Raw genomic sequence first — 16,400 nt, 5'->3', positions numbered from 1 at the left:
CTCATCTACATAAAACCTTACAGAGAATTAGGGCAGATTCTCCTTAAGGGTATATGATAGGAAGCCCGTGTTTGTGGAGCAGACCATCGAGTTTGTCATGTTTGTGGTTTAAGTGGCGACCAGGGTGTCTTTGTGGCCAGAGATTTAATTACAATATTGGAGGGGAAAAAATGCCCTGAAGAATGTGTTGCTGCTGTTACTGGAACTGGAAAAGCAGAAGCACAAAAATGCGGTGCCGTTGCCAAAGGTGAGACGAAACCACGTTTGGAAACACAACATTAAGCCCCTAGTGACAGTAAAAGCTTTTATAAGAGAAAGCAACATGGAATAACGGCAGGCTCTGTGGAAACACAAACTTGCTCATTACAGTAGGGCATGTTTAACTGAGGACCACAACTGAGTTGCTGATTTGGTTACATTACAGGCTTGGTTCACTATAGCTCTGGTGTTCAGAGTGGATGTGAACCCTCGCTGATTTTTTCCAGCTAGATGGCTGTAAAAAGGCCACACCTAGCACTGCATCTCAAAGCCACCAGGTATTACAATGCAAATATTTGCTTACGGGCGACTGAGCTCTGCCACATGTCGTGAGAATAGCACCTTGGGAGCTGCCCAATAAAAAGCATAACAATCCAACATTCTTTTTGCCAATTCAGTGGGATATCTAGGAGAACTGGGTCCAATGCGTCTTGTATGAAACTTGATTCATAGCTTCCTCCTCATACTACTGATGGCTGCCACCTCAATAAACACTCTGAGCAAAACCCCAGTGGCCTGTAAGTTCATCTCAGCCCTCTGATTTCTGTAATGGGCAAAAGCTGGACTTCAACTCCTCAGGGAACAATTCATATGCAGGATGAAGTGCTTTCAGCTAAATATCTATTAGTCTTCTGAAGAGACATTTTACTGCAGGCCTTAAATTGCATTACTGCACTTCCATCTTCATGCTAAGCACAAAGATTATTTAATTGGGACTCAAAGTCCATTAACTTGCTGTGGCAGAGCTTCGGAGCACAAGGAAGCCTCTTTTCTGCTACGACATCTTTAGTTAGAACGTTCGTATAATAGACGGGCTGTATATGGAGCTTAATTTAAAGCGGACTGCTTCAGTAACCGCATTTGCATGGTGTAGGTTTTTGTGAGAGAACCAGCATTCAGGAAAGAGCTACAAAATGATGCTCAAATGCAAGACATTTGCATTTTCAGCACGGTCATAAAAGCACGAAGCTCTTAGATGGAAAACGAGGCTAAAGGCCTGATTCTTCATTGCCTTGTGCCGTCATTTACATCAGGAAAAAGTGCCAAGTGCCACCTGATCTGAATAGTAGCTCTGTTGGACCTTCTCCCCTGAACCCACCGAACCGAACTCCACCATATGAGGGTCATCTTATCCTCATTACCCGGCCCGCTTATCTATACCTATGCTTGCCTGTAATTCCTGTATGAGTGATGTACCCTCACTGCTTGCTGACTGTACCTTCATTCATCCACCTTATATCCCCCCATTGGGGATATTGCCGACTGTTTGTGTTATGTGCTATCCAGTATCAAAATATTAACATCCCCCCATACTCTGTATGTTACCCCCGATGACTAATAACTGAAGTTTCAACACTCTGTATCATCTATTTGTCAACATTTTCTAATAAAATTTTGTACTCACTTTGCCCTGCTGGAAGGGATTTCACCTGGTGCAGTAAAATGGAGAAACACACCCTTCAAGTTTAAGGGAAGTTTTTAGAGCCATTTGTCTGCACCACTCCCACTGACACCATGCAGCTGAAACTCCAACCGACACGTCAAACGTTTACCCCCAAATGGCAATGGCCACTTTTTTCAAATGGAGGTGTCTGAGTTAGGCACCTGAATGAAAATGGCCAGATTTCAGGGATACAGATCACCAATTCTTCCACTACTTCAGTCCCTGAAAATCAGGTCACTTTTATTAAGCGCCTAACTATGAATTCAGATGCCTGCCTTTAGGCACTCACGTTAGAACACTTTGTTCATGATTTTTAAAAAACTGATTTATTTTGGGTGCCTACATTTTTAGACATGCAATTTATGACACCTTAAAGGGACCTGATTTCAGAAGGTGGGTGCTCAGTATTTTCTGGAATTTGGGGCTCGTGAAGATATTTCTAGTTGGGCACAAAAATCAGAGACACCCAGACCAAGTCACTTTTCAAAATCAGGGCTTTTGGCCAATGCATTTCTTTATTTTTAGTGAACAATTCCAAGGCATGACAAGAATGAAAGTTAAAGGACACTCAACTCAAAAGTTTAGAAATCACTTACTTCTTTTACTAACCACATGCTAAATTAGTAAAATGAGAAGTGTTATAAATCTACTCTTTTCTCCCTTTGAAGCCATGTGTTTGCTTTTAATCTTTCATTCAACTTGATTAATGAAAGAGTGGTCAATTTCAGTTTCCTATTCTGATTCTCAGGCACTAGCAGAATGCTACAAAGTCTAGCTTTTCAATAGGCAGAGAACTGTTTAATTTAAAAAAAAAAAAAATCCTGAAATTTGTATTCAATTTTTTAATTCACGAAACAGGGTTTAGTCCTGTTAGATATTGTGAAATCTTTCCATGCAACTATTTTTAATGTGATTATATTTGAGGCCTAAAATTAGCTGAATGTATACCGTTAGCTTAAACCTTATACCAGGCTAATGCAACGGTACCAGTGAACCCTTTTAATGAGGTTACCAACGGTCTCCCTCAGTTATTACTCTACCTCTCACCTGTCCCTTGTTTTAGACCCAAGTTTCCCTCTAACTCATTTATTTTCCTTTTGGGTGCTAAATAATTGAGTATAAAGCGCGACTGGTGACATTTAGTTATAGAACGTCTTGGTTCTGCATTGTGCTTCCTAAAACTGCTGTTTTCTCTGTGTCCTTTACTGGAATAAACAGGCTGAGAAGTCCAAATAATACAGTGTAGTAAAGCCCTCACACTTAACTTTACACACCATGCCTAGTCTATTGACTTCACAGTACACAAAGTTAAGTCTGTACAGGATGGGGGCCTAACTAAGTAAACAACTAAGCAGCACAACGGTGCATCAGAATCCTTGCAAAACTTGTTGTCTGTATTAATCTGGGACATCTGCTGCTTCTGGCAGAGGCCACATGAAACCAGGAAGCTTTCCTGCACCCCTGACAAAGAGTGGAAAGAATGCACAGTTTGGACTCCAGCACGTGGAGACAGAAGCAATCCAAGTAATTTGAGCCTCTCAATAGTCCTTTTAAACTCCATTTAATCAAACCCTGCACATTTCAGCTTCTGCACATCTTAAAGCAAGAACAAGTCATAGGGAATATCATGGTTTAGAAATATTTAGTTTCTCCCCCCCCAAACATAAATACATGTTTTAGTCATGGGCTTGGGGTTTTTTCATTTGCTAGTTTTCAGTTGATTATTTTCCCTGCATTAACATTTTTTGCAATAACATCATATTGAATTTCCGCAACTCTTTTCATCCCATGGGATCCTAGAGCTACTTCAGAAACTAGAGAGATTGCTCACCCATTATAGAAATGCAGCCATCTCTGGGTTGGAACCTGGAAGCTGTTTAACAGCTCACAAGAACACTACATGCTAGTTTAGGGCAGGAAGTGAAGAAGAAATCTTGTTTCGAAAGGGTATTTAATATGCATGTTTATATAATATGAAAAAATAAAAAATTGTAAAAATGTATTTTTACCTCTGATTCCTTCTCAGGACTTTGAAGATCACTATGGGATGAAGACATGGATCCTCCGTTCAGCTGTTGAAAATGGAAATGTTAACATGTACATTATATACGTGTGTGTGTGTGTGTGTGTGTGTGTGTGTGTGTGTGTGTGTGTGTGTGTGTGTGCATATTTTTTATATATAAAGTGAGATGAAAAATGCTGTGTGGAGTTTACAGCCTTATGAGATCAGATCAGAGCCAATTCTGCCAGGTGAAGAATACTGTGGGTTTTTTTCCAAACACGTGGCTGGCTGCAAAACAAAGACTGAAGGGGGGGGGGAAACTGTAAATTCAAGTGACAAAAAACCGCAAGTGTTTACTAGCAAATTACACAGATGCTCTCCTCCAGTGCAGACCTGGTGGCGGCAGGGTCCAGTTACAATTCATCGGAGTCAATGGAGCTCCACCCACTTCCCCAGAGCAGAGTTTGGCCCTGTGTCTCCACTCTCATTTAGCAACTACTCCTGTTCCATGCACATTGCAGGAGCAGGAAACTAGGTAGCAGAGAAACCAGCATTGTTTTGAAGCCAGCCTTGAATTAAAAACTATAGAGGGAAGTAATCAAATTCAGTATATGTTAAGTAAGCTAAATAAGCCTCCAAACCCTCTCTGAGGTAGTGGTCATCCGCACTTCATAGCTGGGCTAACTAAGGCAGAGTCACCTTGCTCCAGATCACAAGGGGAGTCAGAGGTAAAGCTGGGGTGAGAGTCCTGACTCCAGTTCCCCACTCTGATTACAAGGTCACATGTCGTCCCAAAACAAGGTGAATTGGGATGTTGACATTGCTCCTTGGACAGATTTGCCTCTCAAAATAGCTAGATCACTGCTATGCTTTTTCCATCAATCAGAGTCTATTTGATTAATAAGAATAGGACGCCAATGACAGACACTCACCTGGGTTTGTGCAGACCCGTTAGTAATAGGCTGAGGCACTCCACCTATAGACCAAGAAAAGTAAAGCCCTGGTAAATACATTTAACTGGAGACTGAGGTGTCAGACAGAGCTTCCTCTAGCGTACCCATCCTGGGAACTCACATGACTTTCCCGTTTCCAGGGTTAATGGAGTGGAGCACTCTTTGCAGGCCACATGAAGTGAGGCATGTATATTCTCCTGGAGTCATAGTCAGACTGAACCCAGGCGGTTTATGAACCCCTACAAAAACCTATTAATTCCCTTGGGTTTCTCTTCTGTGACCCAGCTTGTTTTTAATTCCCCCCCCCCGTTTCATTTGATTTCACCCCCCACCAAAAAAAAAGTCATTTCATGGATCATTTGGGGATGAAGTAGCTTCTTTTCTGAATCAAATACAACAGATAGCCATTTCTAATTAAAACAAACAAACAAACAAACAAAAACAACACAACAGACCCTCCTTGTCTCAGAATACTCACATACCCAAGCAATATTCTTTGCTGCAATTGTCACCTTGTCAATTTCACAATAAAATGTGTGTGTGGCGGGGGGGTAAATCTGTTTTTGGAGTCATTTTGCATTTTTGCAACATCTTTCACTGCCCTCCAATTATCCTGCACTATTAACAAAGGACAACAACTTGGATGAGCTGCCAATCAACAATTTCACATCCCTGTTAGCAACGAAGGACAGTACAGATGTGCCAATCACAGAACAGCCAGTATTAAATAGGTAATCCGTCTGTGTGGGCTGTACGTTTCTTGGGCAAGGACTGTGTTGTGTGTGTGGTTGTGCAGCACGCAGCCCAACAAGGCTGTGGTCCCAGTAGAGACTTCTGGAGGCTGTCATAATACAAATAATAAATATTAATAATTAGGCGCACGCACTTCATTGTATAACACACAATCTAGTCAAGCAGGAGCTAACAGTGCTCAATGCCAATGGGCCAGGGGTAAATTCGGGGCAATAAATCCAAAGTTGCCACTTCTAATACCAATGAGCTGCATCACCATGTCTGTCGTGACCTCATGCCAATGCCGAAAGTATTTCAGGACTGTTCTAAAGATCTACAAGCCTTTCTGGACTCAGCCAAAAACAAGAGCCCTGCAAAGTCTGCATGAGTAGCAGTCAGTGACTCCCAGTGAAAACCAGTGTGATTTCAAACAAAAATCCTACTTTGAGATCTAGGGTGGTACAAAAACCCAAATTGCATTGTTGGGTGTCTTTAAACTCAATCTGTCTCTTTATTAGCAGCTGTACGGGCCCGATTCCTAGTGATCATGAAATCTGCAAAGAAAAGGTGACAACATACACTCCAGTGCTGCAGTCAGAGTTTTGATGCCAGGATACGCTGCTTGAAGAGGCAACTGAACATGATGCGTATCGCAGTAACACTGGCTACATCTCCTCAGGCGGAGAACAAGGGCTTCATTATCATTTGTGCCAACAGCAGCGTCTCTCTCGCATCATCTCCTGTTTGTTCCAATTTTGAATTCTGAGCATCTGACACCACTTTCCCCACGGGTGGATCTTAGAATTGTTTGACCTGGTTTTTTGGACAGCTCTCTCCACTGAATACTTGAAAGAGCAAAGTGATTGCCTGAGCTAGAATTCAGTTTAGATAAGAAACAGCTGTGTTGAAAAACAGAGCTCCCCATTCACACAGCCAGCAAGGAGGGAAATATGTGTTTGGTGGAATGCAGAGATCTCTCCCAGCATGGGAGTCTGCAGCGCCACAGGTCAAATAGTAGATAGGCAGCTTTCTCTGCCAGTTCTCAACAGCAAGGATAATATTTATTGCACTACTTATCAGAGCTATTGCTGTCCTGTGAAATGTCTTCCTTCACATACACATGACACTTGCTCTGTGTGGCTGTACATATGCATACATGCTCATGCTTTCGAAAGGCTATGAGAAGTTAAAGGATCTTTAAGTGTTTTCCTCTGGTGTCCAAATCCAAACATATTAAATAAGAGAAAATACACCCCAGGACAACAATGGAATAACTTGCAGGCGCCGCTCTGAGTCCCTTTCCAGACTTCCTTGCCCCTCCCTCATATATGGGACATGTTGTCTTTGGGACTTAGATACTGTCATCATTGGATCAGATCAATGGGTCACCTGGTCTGATAGCCTGCTTCTGACAATGCCAGATGCTTCAGAGGAAACTGAAAGAAATGCCTGGACAATTGTGTAATAATAATCTGTTATTAGAGGAAGTTTCTTCCGAACCTCAGGCAGTTAGTGTTCAGCTGATGTCCTGAAGTATGAGGATTGAGGTCTCTTAGAAACATTTACCTTAGCTAGTTATACATGACATGCCTATTATTCATATCAATGTCTGATTCTCTTCTGAATCCTACCTAAGTTTGTCTCAACACGATCTTGTGGCAGGGAGTTCCACAGGTTAATTATGAATTGTTTAAAAATATATAAATGTTTGGATTGCCTGGAAAATATTGTTATTTCTATTTATAAAAACCTCATAGACACTCAGGTAACTAGCAAAAGGGGCTACCTAAGCATCTAGACTGACAGAGGAAGTCACTGGGACCAGTAGTTCTAAATCACTTTTGAAAGTCCGACCCCAAGCTCATAACAGTGGAGAGCAGGATACAGTCACCTGCGGGGAGTAAGGAGGATCTCACCTTTGATGTGCTCCTCCGTGGGGATTATCCCCAGTTTCTTGAAGTATTCATCCGTTTCGGGATCCACCACTAGGAGCTTGGCTTCGTTCTCCTTGGCCTTGATGTTTGACACAACCTCGGAGTGTTTCATGCCTTCCACATTTATCCCGTTCACCTGCAAAGGGACAACGGGGGCGTGAGTGCTTCTGGGCAGGTCACACACCGACGCAAAAAGCACCATCCCTAGGGCGCCAGCAACTTTAGAGGTTTATCTCCTAAGCACTGCTGGGGAGCAGCTTTTAGGTTGTGTACCTGCCTCAGTGCAAAAGGTGAGCATCTCTTCGTAAAATGCTTGGTGCTCCACAGGGCCACATCAGGAACCTCACCTCTCCAGCTGGAATGACTCCACACGTGCATTTTCCCAGCTAAATTAATAGCCTCAAAGGTAATTTTTCCCCCCAGGAGTTATGCTGGTTCTCCAGTTCTTGGCCCTCAAACCCCCAATTGGCTCCCCTCTGCTTCTGGGTTTGAAGATAGGGGGACACAAGGGCTAAAAGGCTCTTCTTTCTTTCATGCTAGCCACCATGTCCTACCAAGCTCGTCCTAGGTTTTGCCTTGAACGCACAGGCAGCTTAGATAGGACTGTACCCAGAGAATAGCTTGGTGAACTTTCATTCGGATGGCCACCAAAAGGTCCCTGGAAGAGCATCTTCCCTTAGGTCCCATCAACTCCCAAGTAACCTTTGCCTTTTACCCATGTCCTGAATGTGCATGTTCCACTCGTCATGGGAGCAGGTGTCTCTGATACTGAACTCAAGTCTCCCACCAGCCGAGCGCTTTCGAGGGACCATTCTCCAGCATACTCCCCCATGGTTTGCCTAGTGCAGTTCTAAAGGGCCTAAGCCCCCAATATTACTTTCCCCGGGAGACTATACACCACAGCCCAACTGATCCCACTAGTATCTTCCCCTTCCCAGTCCAAGCCACTGGTTGGTCCTTTCTGTCCACAAGACCAGGTCTCCACAGCTGGGAAAGCAGCAGTCAGGTCTTTACTGCGGGTCTCCACTCATGAGCCAATGCCATGTGGCCATCTTTAAAAAATGTGACAAAACCCTCACACTGGGGGAAAGGATTGCCTATTTGCTCCCACGTCTGCTTTGGCTAAACAGAGTGGTGCATCTCTCTCCTAATACTGGATGCAGTGATTAATTGCTGTCCTTTGTTGGATGCTAATTGGTGCCTGTAAAGGACTGAGATTTATTCTCTTCATTATTCCATGCAACACGGGAGGAACAATTGTAACTGCGAACCATTATTCCTGCTGTTGAGTGAGTGCACTCTGCGTCCTGAGCGAAGAGATCCTGATGTTCCCGTGCCACTCATCGCTTGTAGGCACAGACGCCTCCGTTGGTTCCGCTCAATGAACCATTTTGAGCACTAATGGTTTAATCGCATTCTTTTCATGCGGTTACAAAAACTCAAACCGCCAATTCCTCATCGGTTTGCGCTTTGCATCTTAAAAAGAAGGCGCAATAGATTTCAAAACAGATGTGTTGATTTAGTCTTAATAGTGGCACAATAGATACAGTCGATCATCTCACTGTAAATGCGAACTACAAAGACAATTGGTAATGAAATTATCCCGCCCTCTAAAGACCTCCAGCTACTACATCACAATGAGTTTTGAAGGAGCTAAAGCGCTCGGAGATATTGTTCGCTGCAGAAAGGTCGTTAGCTACTGTAACTATGTTTCTATTAAAAGGCCTGGATAATTTTATAATCAGTTATATCTTTATCACGCATGTATGACAGGATAACTCAATTGTCATGTTTCAGGGCATTAGCTGATTCCTTCCTGACCCACTGAATCACTTTTCCAGCCCCACACCATCACAGCACTCCAGTTTACTCTCCTGCAGTGCCTTTCATACAAGGATTTCAAAGCACTTTACAAATATTAACAAATTTTGTCTTCTCCCGCCCCCTCCCCCTAGGCAGGTCAGTATTATCTTCCCCCAGCTATCGATAGGAAACTGAAGCAAAGAGTTGCAAAGTGACTTGCCCAGCATTATACACCAAGTCAGTAGCAGAGCCTTGAGTGGAACCAAGGAGACCTGAGTAAGATCTAACTCCAGATTCACTTCTGAGAGGCTAAGTACCTTTGAGTGGGGTTTCACCTTACCCTAAACATTCAAGTATTGGCGACTGCAAGAATCAGGATACCAGACTAGACAGGTCATGATATATATGGCTGGGTAAAACTTGTCTTCCCCCAAAGGCCCAGTTATATTGCCACATGGACACCCAAAGTCTTGGTGCATTTAGCCGTTTAGCATCACATCATGAGGGCACCCTGTCAGGCAAATGGGTGAAGACCCCACCTAGGGGCTGGGGAGAGAGAGAGAAACACCTAGAAAACAACAGGGGCTAGTTAGTTCCACAAAACTAGAGATAGGGGCCGACCGGGAAGCTCAAGCTTCCCCCTACATTTGGGAGGGTTTGGCTCAGAGAGGTGGATGTCCGTGTCCTGGCCCACTGGTAGCAGGGCCAGCCATAGCTGCAACCAACATATCCAAGGCCAACACGCACCTAGGCTCTCGCCTCCTCTCCATATCCTAGCAACGGGGGCTACCTTCTCCCTCATAACTCTTGCTGTGGAAGCTTTCCCTGCTGTGAATTCAGGTCTCAGGACACGGCTGGGCATGTGGGCCTAAGGGCGGCTAAGGCTGGGAATGGGAGCATCTTGGATCGCCCGAGGCTCTGATCAGGGAGCTCTTGGCTTTCTTACCCCTGTGAGACTTTGGCGAGACTTTTCAGTTCACATCAGTTCCTGCCTGGTGCTCACCCCCGATTAAACAAACATCTGGGCCAGCTCATAGAGTCCCATGGAGCGGGGAGGCTGATGTGGAGGTGAGGTTTGAAACCCAGCTCCCTGCAGGCTCTGCCTTACCAGGCAGGGGCAGCTCCTTACCCACAATCCCTGGCTCGCCAGTAAAACTCCTCAGCACAGGGGAGCTGTTTAGCATCAAATATTTATTTAAGCCCAAAGAGCCGGTGCATGGATCAGGTTTCCGGAGGCTCCGGGTCACCTCTTGCCTCTTTGTGCGCGTCGGGGACTGTGCCAGGGACAGATAAATAACTAATAAAATGCCACACAGTGACATAATGATGGGCCACAAAGTGTCACCCCCGGCTAGTTCTCCCCCTCCAGACACACACGGCTATATGCATTAAACATCCAGGTGCCAGGAGAGTGTGTGGTCAGCCCTCGATGAACAGCTGGTGTCAGGGCAGGGTTCACGGCAGCCAGGGACTGGTGTTCAGGAGGTATTTACAGCATGGCTGTCTCTCCAAAAATCAAGATAATCTGAGCCCCCCAGCACCAATTAATACATTCCTTTAACGGAGACAGACTGCAGGCAGGCCCCGAGTCAGCAAAGCCAGTTGGCACGTTGAGGTCGATGGGATTATTAATGGGGTTAAAGCCAGGCAAAGTGCTTTGCTGTATCTCAATGCACACTCCTACCCACTCACCCCGCTGGGCCTTTAGAACTCACTTCCACTGTTGGTAAGTAATAGTCGGAGTTTGCGAACCTTCAGAGTGTGCTGCAAGTCCCATCTTTGAGCCCTAGCCTGGAAGGCGGTTGCTAGGGCTGAGTAGTGGTAGTGTGGGATCCCGGGGGAAGGGTTTAAACTACCTCTTTGGAATTTACTATAGGTTTGTACAGCACCAAGCACAGTGGAGCCCCGACTTGGAGGGTCTCTAGGTGCTACCATGATATAAATTTTAAATAATAACAAAGTAAGTTGTTGCTGGAGAATTTGATCGTGGGTTAATGGACAGCTCTGTTTATTTATTAGTGTAATTTTAAAATATTGTCAAGAGCATGCAGAGCTTTCGATGGTCATTCTTATAGAGTAGTAAAAATTACATGAATTAAATTATAGCAATTACATCTAAGGGAAGGTGGTTCTTTCATTTTAAATATTTCTATTGTTCACAATTAAGTGAAGAGCAAATTCCTTTAAAGGATGATTTTTGTACTAACCCACCACAATCCACAATTTCATGTTTTAAAGTCTATTTACATAGTTTGTTACTACAGTTTCAACTGGAAACATTAGGCTTCATTTCCTGTCCTAAACTGGTGTGGTAGCAATGTTGTGTGCTGTTAAACAGCTGCCATACACCACTCCAGAGGTGGCTACATTTTAGTGACAGGTAAAGCGATTGCTACTCATATTCTCCTATATTTCCGGCATGGCTTCTCTAGCCACATTTGGCTGATGCCACTTCACTCAGGTCAGTGGAAGCTACTGCATGGAACCTGCAAGAGACCCTTAGTGCAAAGCAGAGAGAATTCTGTCCATCATCTGCAAAATGCATTGGGTCTTCTGGGGATGAAAGAGGCTGTGTAAGATGTTATCTAAAAGGATCAAAGGCGCATCATGCGGCAGCCCAGCAGATGACATTGCAGAAGAAGCAGAAAATGTCCTGAGCCTCGCTCCACATTACTCCGGAGTCTGGCAGGCAAATGCTACCAAAGATCGGGCTTATTTCCTGCTGATGACTGGGCCCCGGATGTATTGAAAGCAGGGGTGGGCTCAAGCCAAATCCCTGGATCCAGACACACACTTCCCCCAAACGAGGGAAGTTCAGATCTGGACTTTACAGCTCATCCCCAATCTCTGTGTAAAGGAGCACTCAAGTTTGGAGATCCCAAAGCGGGTCAGAGCCCAAAAGGCACAGCTGAGAAAAGCAGAGAGGCTGGATGAAGAAAGCCCTGTGCAGTAGCTGGCTCTCTGAAGGCCACTTAAAGCATTCCGCCCCTCACCAGTGGGCAGAAGAAGGCTCTAGCTAACCAGGGCAATTAGCACTGTTCTTTAGAATTCAGACCAGTGATTAAGACTGGCTGCATTTAATCAACTGCAGAGCTTAATCCAGGGGAACGAGACGGATTCCCTCCAAGGATACGGCGCAGCCAGACAGCTGCACTGGCTGAAAGAGTGGAGCATCACTGTAGGATTGCAAAACCATTCTCTGCAGCGGCACCTCCAACAGCCAGCCAGCTGCTGCTGGACCCTTGAAAGGAGTAATTCATTGTCCCGGAGAGACTCCTTCACTTTCTCTGCCATGGGAAGGTTTGCTGGGTTTTCATACCACAGAAGAGGAAGTGGAATGACAGCCTTATGGGTAAGTCACTGGATGAGGTCTCGGGAAATCCAAGGTCAGTTCCCATCTTCACTACAGGCTCCCTGTGACACGCTGGGCAAGCCACTTACCTTCTCTGTGGTCCCCATCTGTACAGTGGGGGAAACACTGATCTGCCTTGGAGGATTAATTCACTGATGTAGGCCCTGTGCTCCGAGATCCCTGTGTGGGAGCCCTAGGAAGGGCAGTGGGTTAATGGCGGTTACAGTTCATAAAAATTGGAAGCGGATTAGTTCCTTTCCTGCCAACCTGCCTCTTTGCAAAGTGCAGCAGGCGGCATTTACAAACCAGGAGCCCAGGAATCTCTCCAATGAGTCCACTCAAGCCCTGCTCACCGCTCTCAACCCAACACTACCTCAAAGGTGCTCAAGCGCCTGACTTCGGCCCTCAAATGCCCTTGAGGATCTCGGTGATGACCAACATCTTTGGGAGAGAACAAGGATTCCCTCCCTGCAACGCTCCTTCCGTCCCACGACAGAGCCCCCGACCCACCGCCCGGCTGCCTGCCAGGAGCCGTCAAGCCCGTACCTCGACAAGCTTGTCCTGGGGTCGGAGGCCCGCTTTAGAGGCTGGTGAATCGGGATCTACCGAACGGATGAACTGCCCAGGTCTGGACTTTTCACTGTGGAGGTTGAACCCGTAGCCACTGGGGCCTTTCTTAAGGTGACAGAGACGCGGACGCAGCTCCTGTGTTGGTCCATTGACATCCTGGTGAAAGAGAATAAAAGCCACAGGGTTATATTTGCTGCTTTAAAAAAAAAAAAAATGCAGATGCAACAATTAGAAACAAAACCAAACACGGAAATGGCCGATCTGAGATACCGACCCCCTCCTCTCCCAGCTACACAGGGACACGTTAACATATGTATTTCCTCGAATTGAGTCTATTTTAAAAGCCAATTGTCCAACTCCATTCTGATACAAGCAAGAAAAATGCATTTCCTGAATCACAAACTGCTCGAATAAAATACACCCATTAATTTGGACCCCCACCTCTAAACACGAGTCTGACACTCCCGCCCCAGCAGAACAGGAAACAGAGAAACAAGGGCCTGTTTGAAGAACACAGGATTTAGGAGACAATGTATTAACCGTACTTATTTATTTACGGGAGGATAGTGCCCCGGATCCTGTGCACATCAGCAGCCCTTGCACGTGGCTATAGTAATATCTTCCCGTTACTGAGCTCCTTTCATTCGGAAGGATCCTGAAGAACCTAACAGCCAGACACACCCTGTCTCATAGGATCACTTCCCTCCTCACTAGGATGTGCCAAGGTGACTGCACAGGAATTCTGTGCAATGGGTTCAGGACTGGCCATGGAGTAATTGCCCCTTATCCAATGGAGAGTGCAGGCAGAACTTAGGGAGGTAGAATGGCATTGGCCATGGTGGAATTCAACCAGTACACTCACTCTTGCAAAAAGTGCCCGAAGTTGTCAGGACATGTGGATAAAGGGCATGCTATGGACCTTAATGGGGCCCCTGATACAGGGCCTAATAGGGTCCATCCATTTCTGGGATAGTCCTGAGAAAAGACACGGAGAACTTACTAGTGTTGCTTTGTAGGGATCTGTGCAAGTCTCTTCTTATTGGGTCATGATTAGGAAACAGAACAAGACCTTCCAAAAGAGCGAGGTCGGCGTGCAATGAAACCCGACGTTGGCAATTACGTTGAACGTGCTGCCCTTGCGTCTGGCACTGAGGAAACCCGTCCGCTGATAGAACCCTGGCCAGGGAGGAGTGCCAACTAGCGTCTGTGAAAGCGAGGCTAAGAGGGAGGAGTCTTGGGGCTAACGCACAGTGGGCCTGGACTTTATTCCTGGCTTTGCAGCTTTAGACCCAACACTTACCCACGCCATGCCTCAGTTTCTCCATCTATAAGAGGCAGATTATACTTCCTTAGCTCAGAGGAGTTGTGGAGCGTCATTTATTAACATGTGTGAACACTTCGAGATCCTTGGGTTTGGCAGAGGTGTAATGACACCAGCTGCAAGGCCACGGACTATTATTGCCCAGTAGTTTAGCGTCCAGTACAACTAATGTGTCCAGACGCCCTTAGTGTGATCTTTTATGAGTAAAGCAACCTATGCTCTGATAAAGAGAGAGGTGGGGGGGGGTCTGGGTACTGTGGCTTGAATTACTGCCCAAAGGGGCTTTCTGAACCCCTCTGTCCAGCCCTTTCCCGGACTCTAGCCGCGTCTCCCACAAGAATACGGAAGAAAACTGTCTTCCACAAGCGAAGGAGGACTAGGGAGGTGCTGACTCAGTGCTGGCGATGTGTCTGCCAGGCCAAGGAGAGTCACTGCAGCTTTCATGAAACCAGGTCCCCTTTGCTTCCAGCAGGGCTGAATTCTAGCCCAGCCCCAGCCCATCTCAACCCGCCAGGGGCCCATGGATGTTGGCTCGCCTGCTGAGTCTAGGCCTGTGAAGTCCATGCTAAAAGCGAGAGACGCCTGGGTCTGCGGAGGGCCAGGGGTGAATGTGGGGCTAGGTCGAGGGCCAGCCGTGACATGCCACTTCCCTTGTTAGCAATCGGTGCAGCTGACCTCTCTCGACTTTGGCGGGGCCGAGCGTGCTGTGGAGCCCTTGTCTTCCCTGATGAGATGGAAATCAGGGCGTGCGACTCCCATGAAACGGCCCACGAACCTGGTGCGGAGCCACACGCAGCTGCGGTGAGTAGCCGGGGGCCAGCCCCTCGTTCCCCCACACAGTGGCCATGTTCAAAGGGGTAACAGCTCCGCCACTCCGCCTGCAGCGTGACTGCCACCACTGAGCACCAGCCCTTAGGGAGGCTTAGGGACTGACTGGGTACCGATGGGGATGTCACTCATCACGGCAGCTGACTATCTGCCGCCCCGCCAGCCGGCAAGAAGCAAAGCATTTGGGGTTGAACAGCAAACCCCATTCCCCCGCCAACAAACCCCACGTTAGGAAGGTCCCGTCTCTTGCTCATTTTTGCAGTTTCCACGCCCCTCGCTCGCTGCAAAGCCTGTTTCTGCAGCATCGCTGGACTGACTGGGGTCAGGGAGCTCCTGAAAAAGCCCAGCCTGACGCGCCCTTTCCGGCCAGTTGGGCAGATCCAAGAGGAACGCAGAGCTTGGGGAAATGTCTAACGACTGGGTGCCGTATCCCAGCCCACCTGCCGCGTGGGGAGGGTGGAGCCTAGTTATTCGGGGGAGGAACTCAAGCACAGGACAGCACATCAGGATTCCTGGGTTCTCTTCCCAGTTCTGCCACTGACTCACAGTCAAGCAATTTGCCAGGCAGGCTTGGATGGAAAGGACTGTTCGAACCAACAGCAGACAGCGTTAGCGGTCACTGCAATGGTTTCGACTCGCCACCAACATCAGCGAGCCCATGACATTTTCACCAGCTATTTTTCACTGCGCTTAATCTGGATTGACCACGGAGCGCTGCTCACTCGCTGTTGCTGCTCTATCCTCTATCCCAGGGACTGGGTTTCTTCTGTTTATTTTGGTGTAATTACAGGTGAGCCTGTCTCGCCAGTGCAGCTCGAACAAACATGTCGGTTTATCCTCTGGGGTCCCATGGAGCTATTATAAGTCCGTGGAAAGTAAACATTGACTATATAAAAGCTTGCTGTGGGCAACAGATTAAAATTTCAGGAGCATGTGGTATGTTTAGCACTTTCCCTCATTCACGTTGAGCACTGAAAGAAATTGCTTTATTGCAATAACTGGGCTCATGGGGGTTAGCTCAGAAATTATTCAAAACCAGCAAGGGGGGGGCAGCAAATATTGGGGTTTCGCAATGTCCGTTCTCTTTTTAATCCATTAGCAATAGAGCGGTGATGGATTTATATGTATATACATTAGAGCTGCTCCAAAAATTGCAGAAGTTTCCTGTGAACTTTCTTTGATTTTTCACTGAAAACAAAACAA

At 46.4% G+C, this 16,400-nt stretch overlaps 1 protein-coding gene across 3 annotated transcripts in view; it reads right to left on the bottom strand.

The window, feature by feature from the left end:
* Positions 1-16,400, bottom strand: part of NHERF2 (NHERF family PDZ scaffold protein 2) — a 97,605-nt gene that overhangs the window by 3,242 nt on the left and 77,963 nt on the right. For 2 of the 3 annotated variants that reach the window (XM_065560274.1, XM_005288939.5), the window contains exons 3-6: positions 13,025-13,204; positions 7,306-7,459; positions 4,637-4,680; positions 3,712-3,774 (exon numbers count right to left, since the gene is read on the bottom strand). In XM_065560274.1, the coding sequence (XP_065416346.1) occupies positions 3,712-3,774; positions 4,637-4,680; positions 7,306-7,459; positions 13,025-13,204 (441 nt within the window). Of the gene's footprint in view, positions 1-3,711; positions 3,775-4,636; positions 4,681-5,144; positions 5,499-7,305; positions 7,460-13,024; positions 13,205-16,400 lie in introns of those variants that run through there. The other variant, XM_065560273.1, reaches the window with a different exon arrangement.

This window comes from Chrysemys picta, chromosome 10 (genome assembly GCF_011386835.1).
Source record: "Chrysemys picta bellii isolate R12L10 chromosome 10, ASM1138683v2, whole genome shotgun sequence".
Taxonomy (NCBI): domain Eukaryota; kingdom Metazoa; phylum Chordata; order Testudines; family Emydidae; genus Chrysemys; species Chrysemys picta.
This window is presented reverse-complemented; position numbering and strand designations above follow the sequence as displayed.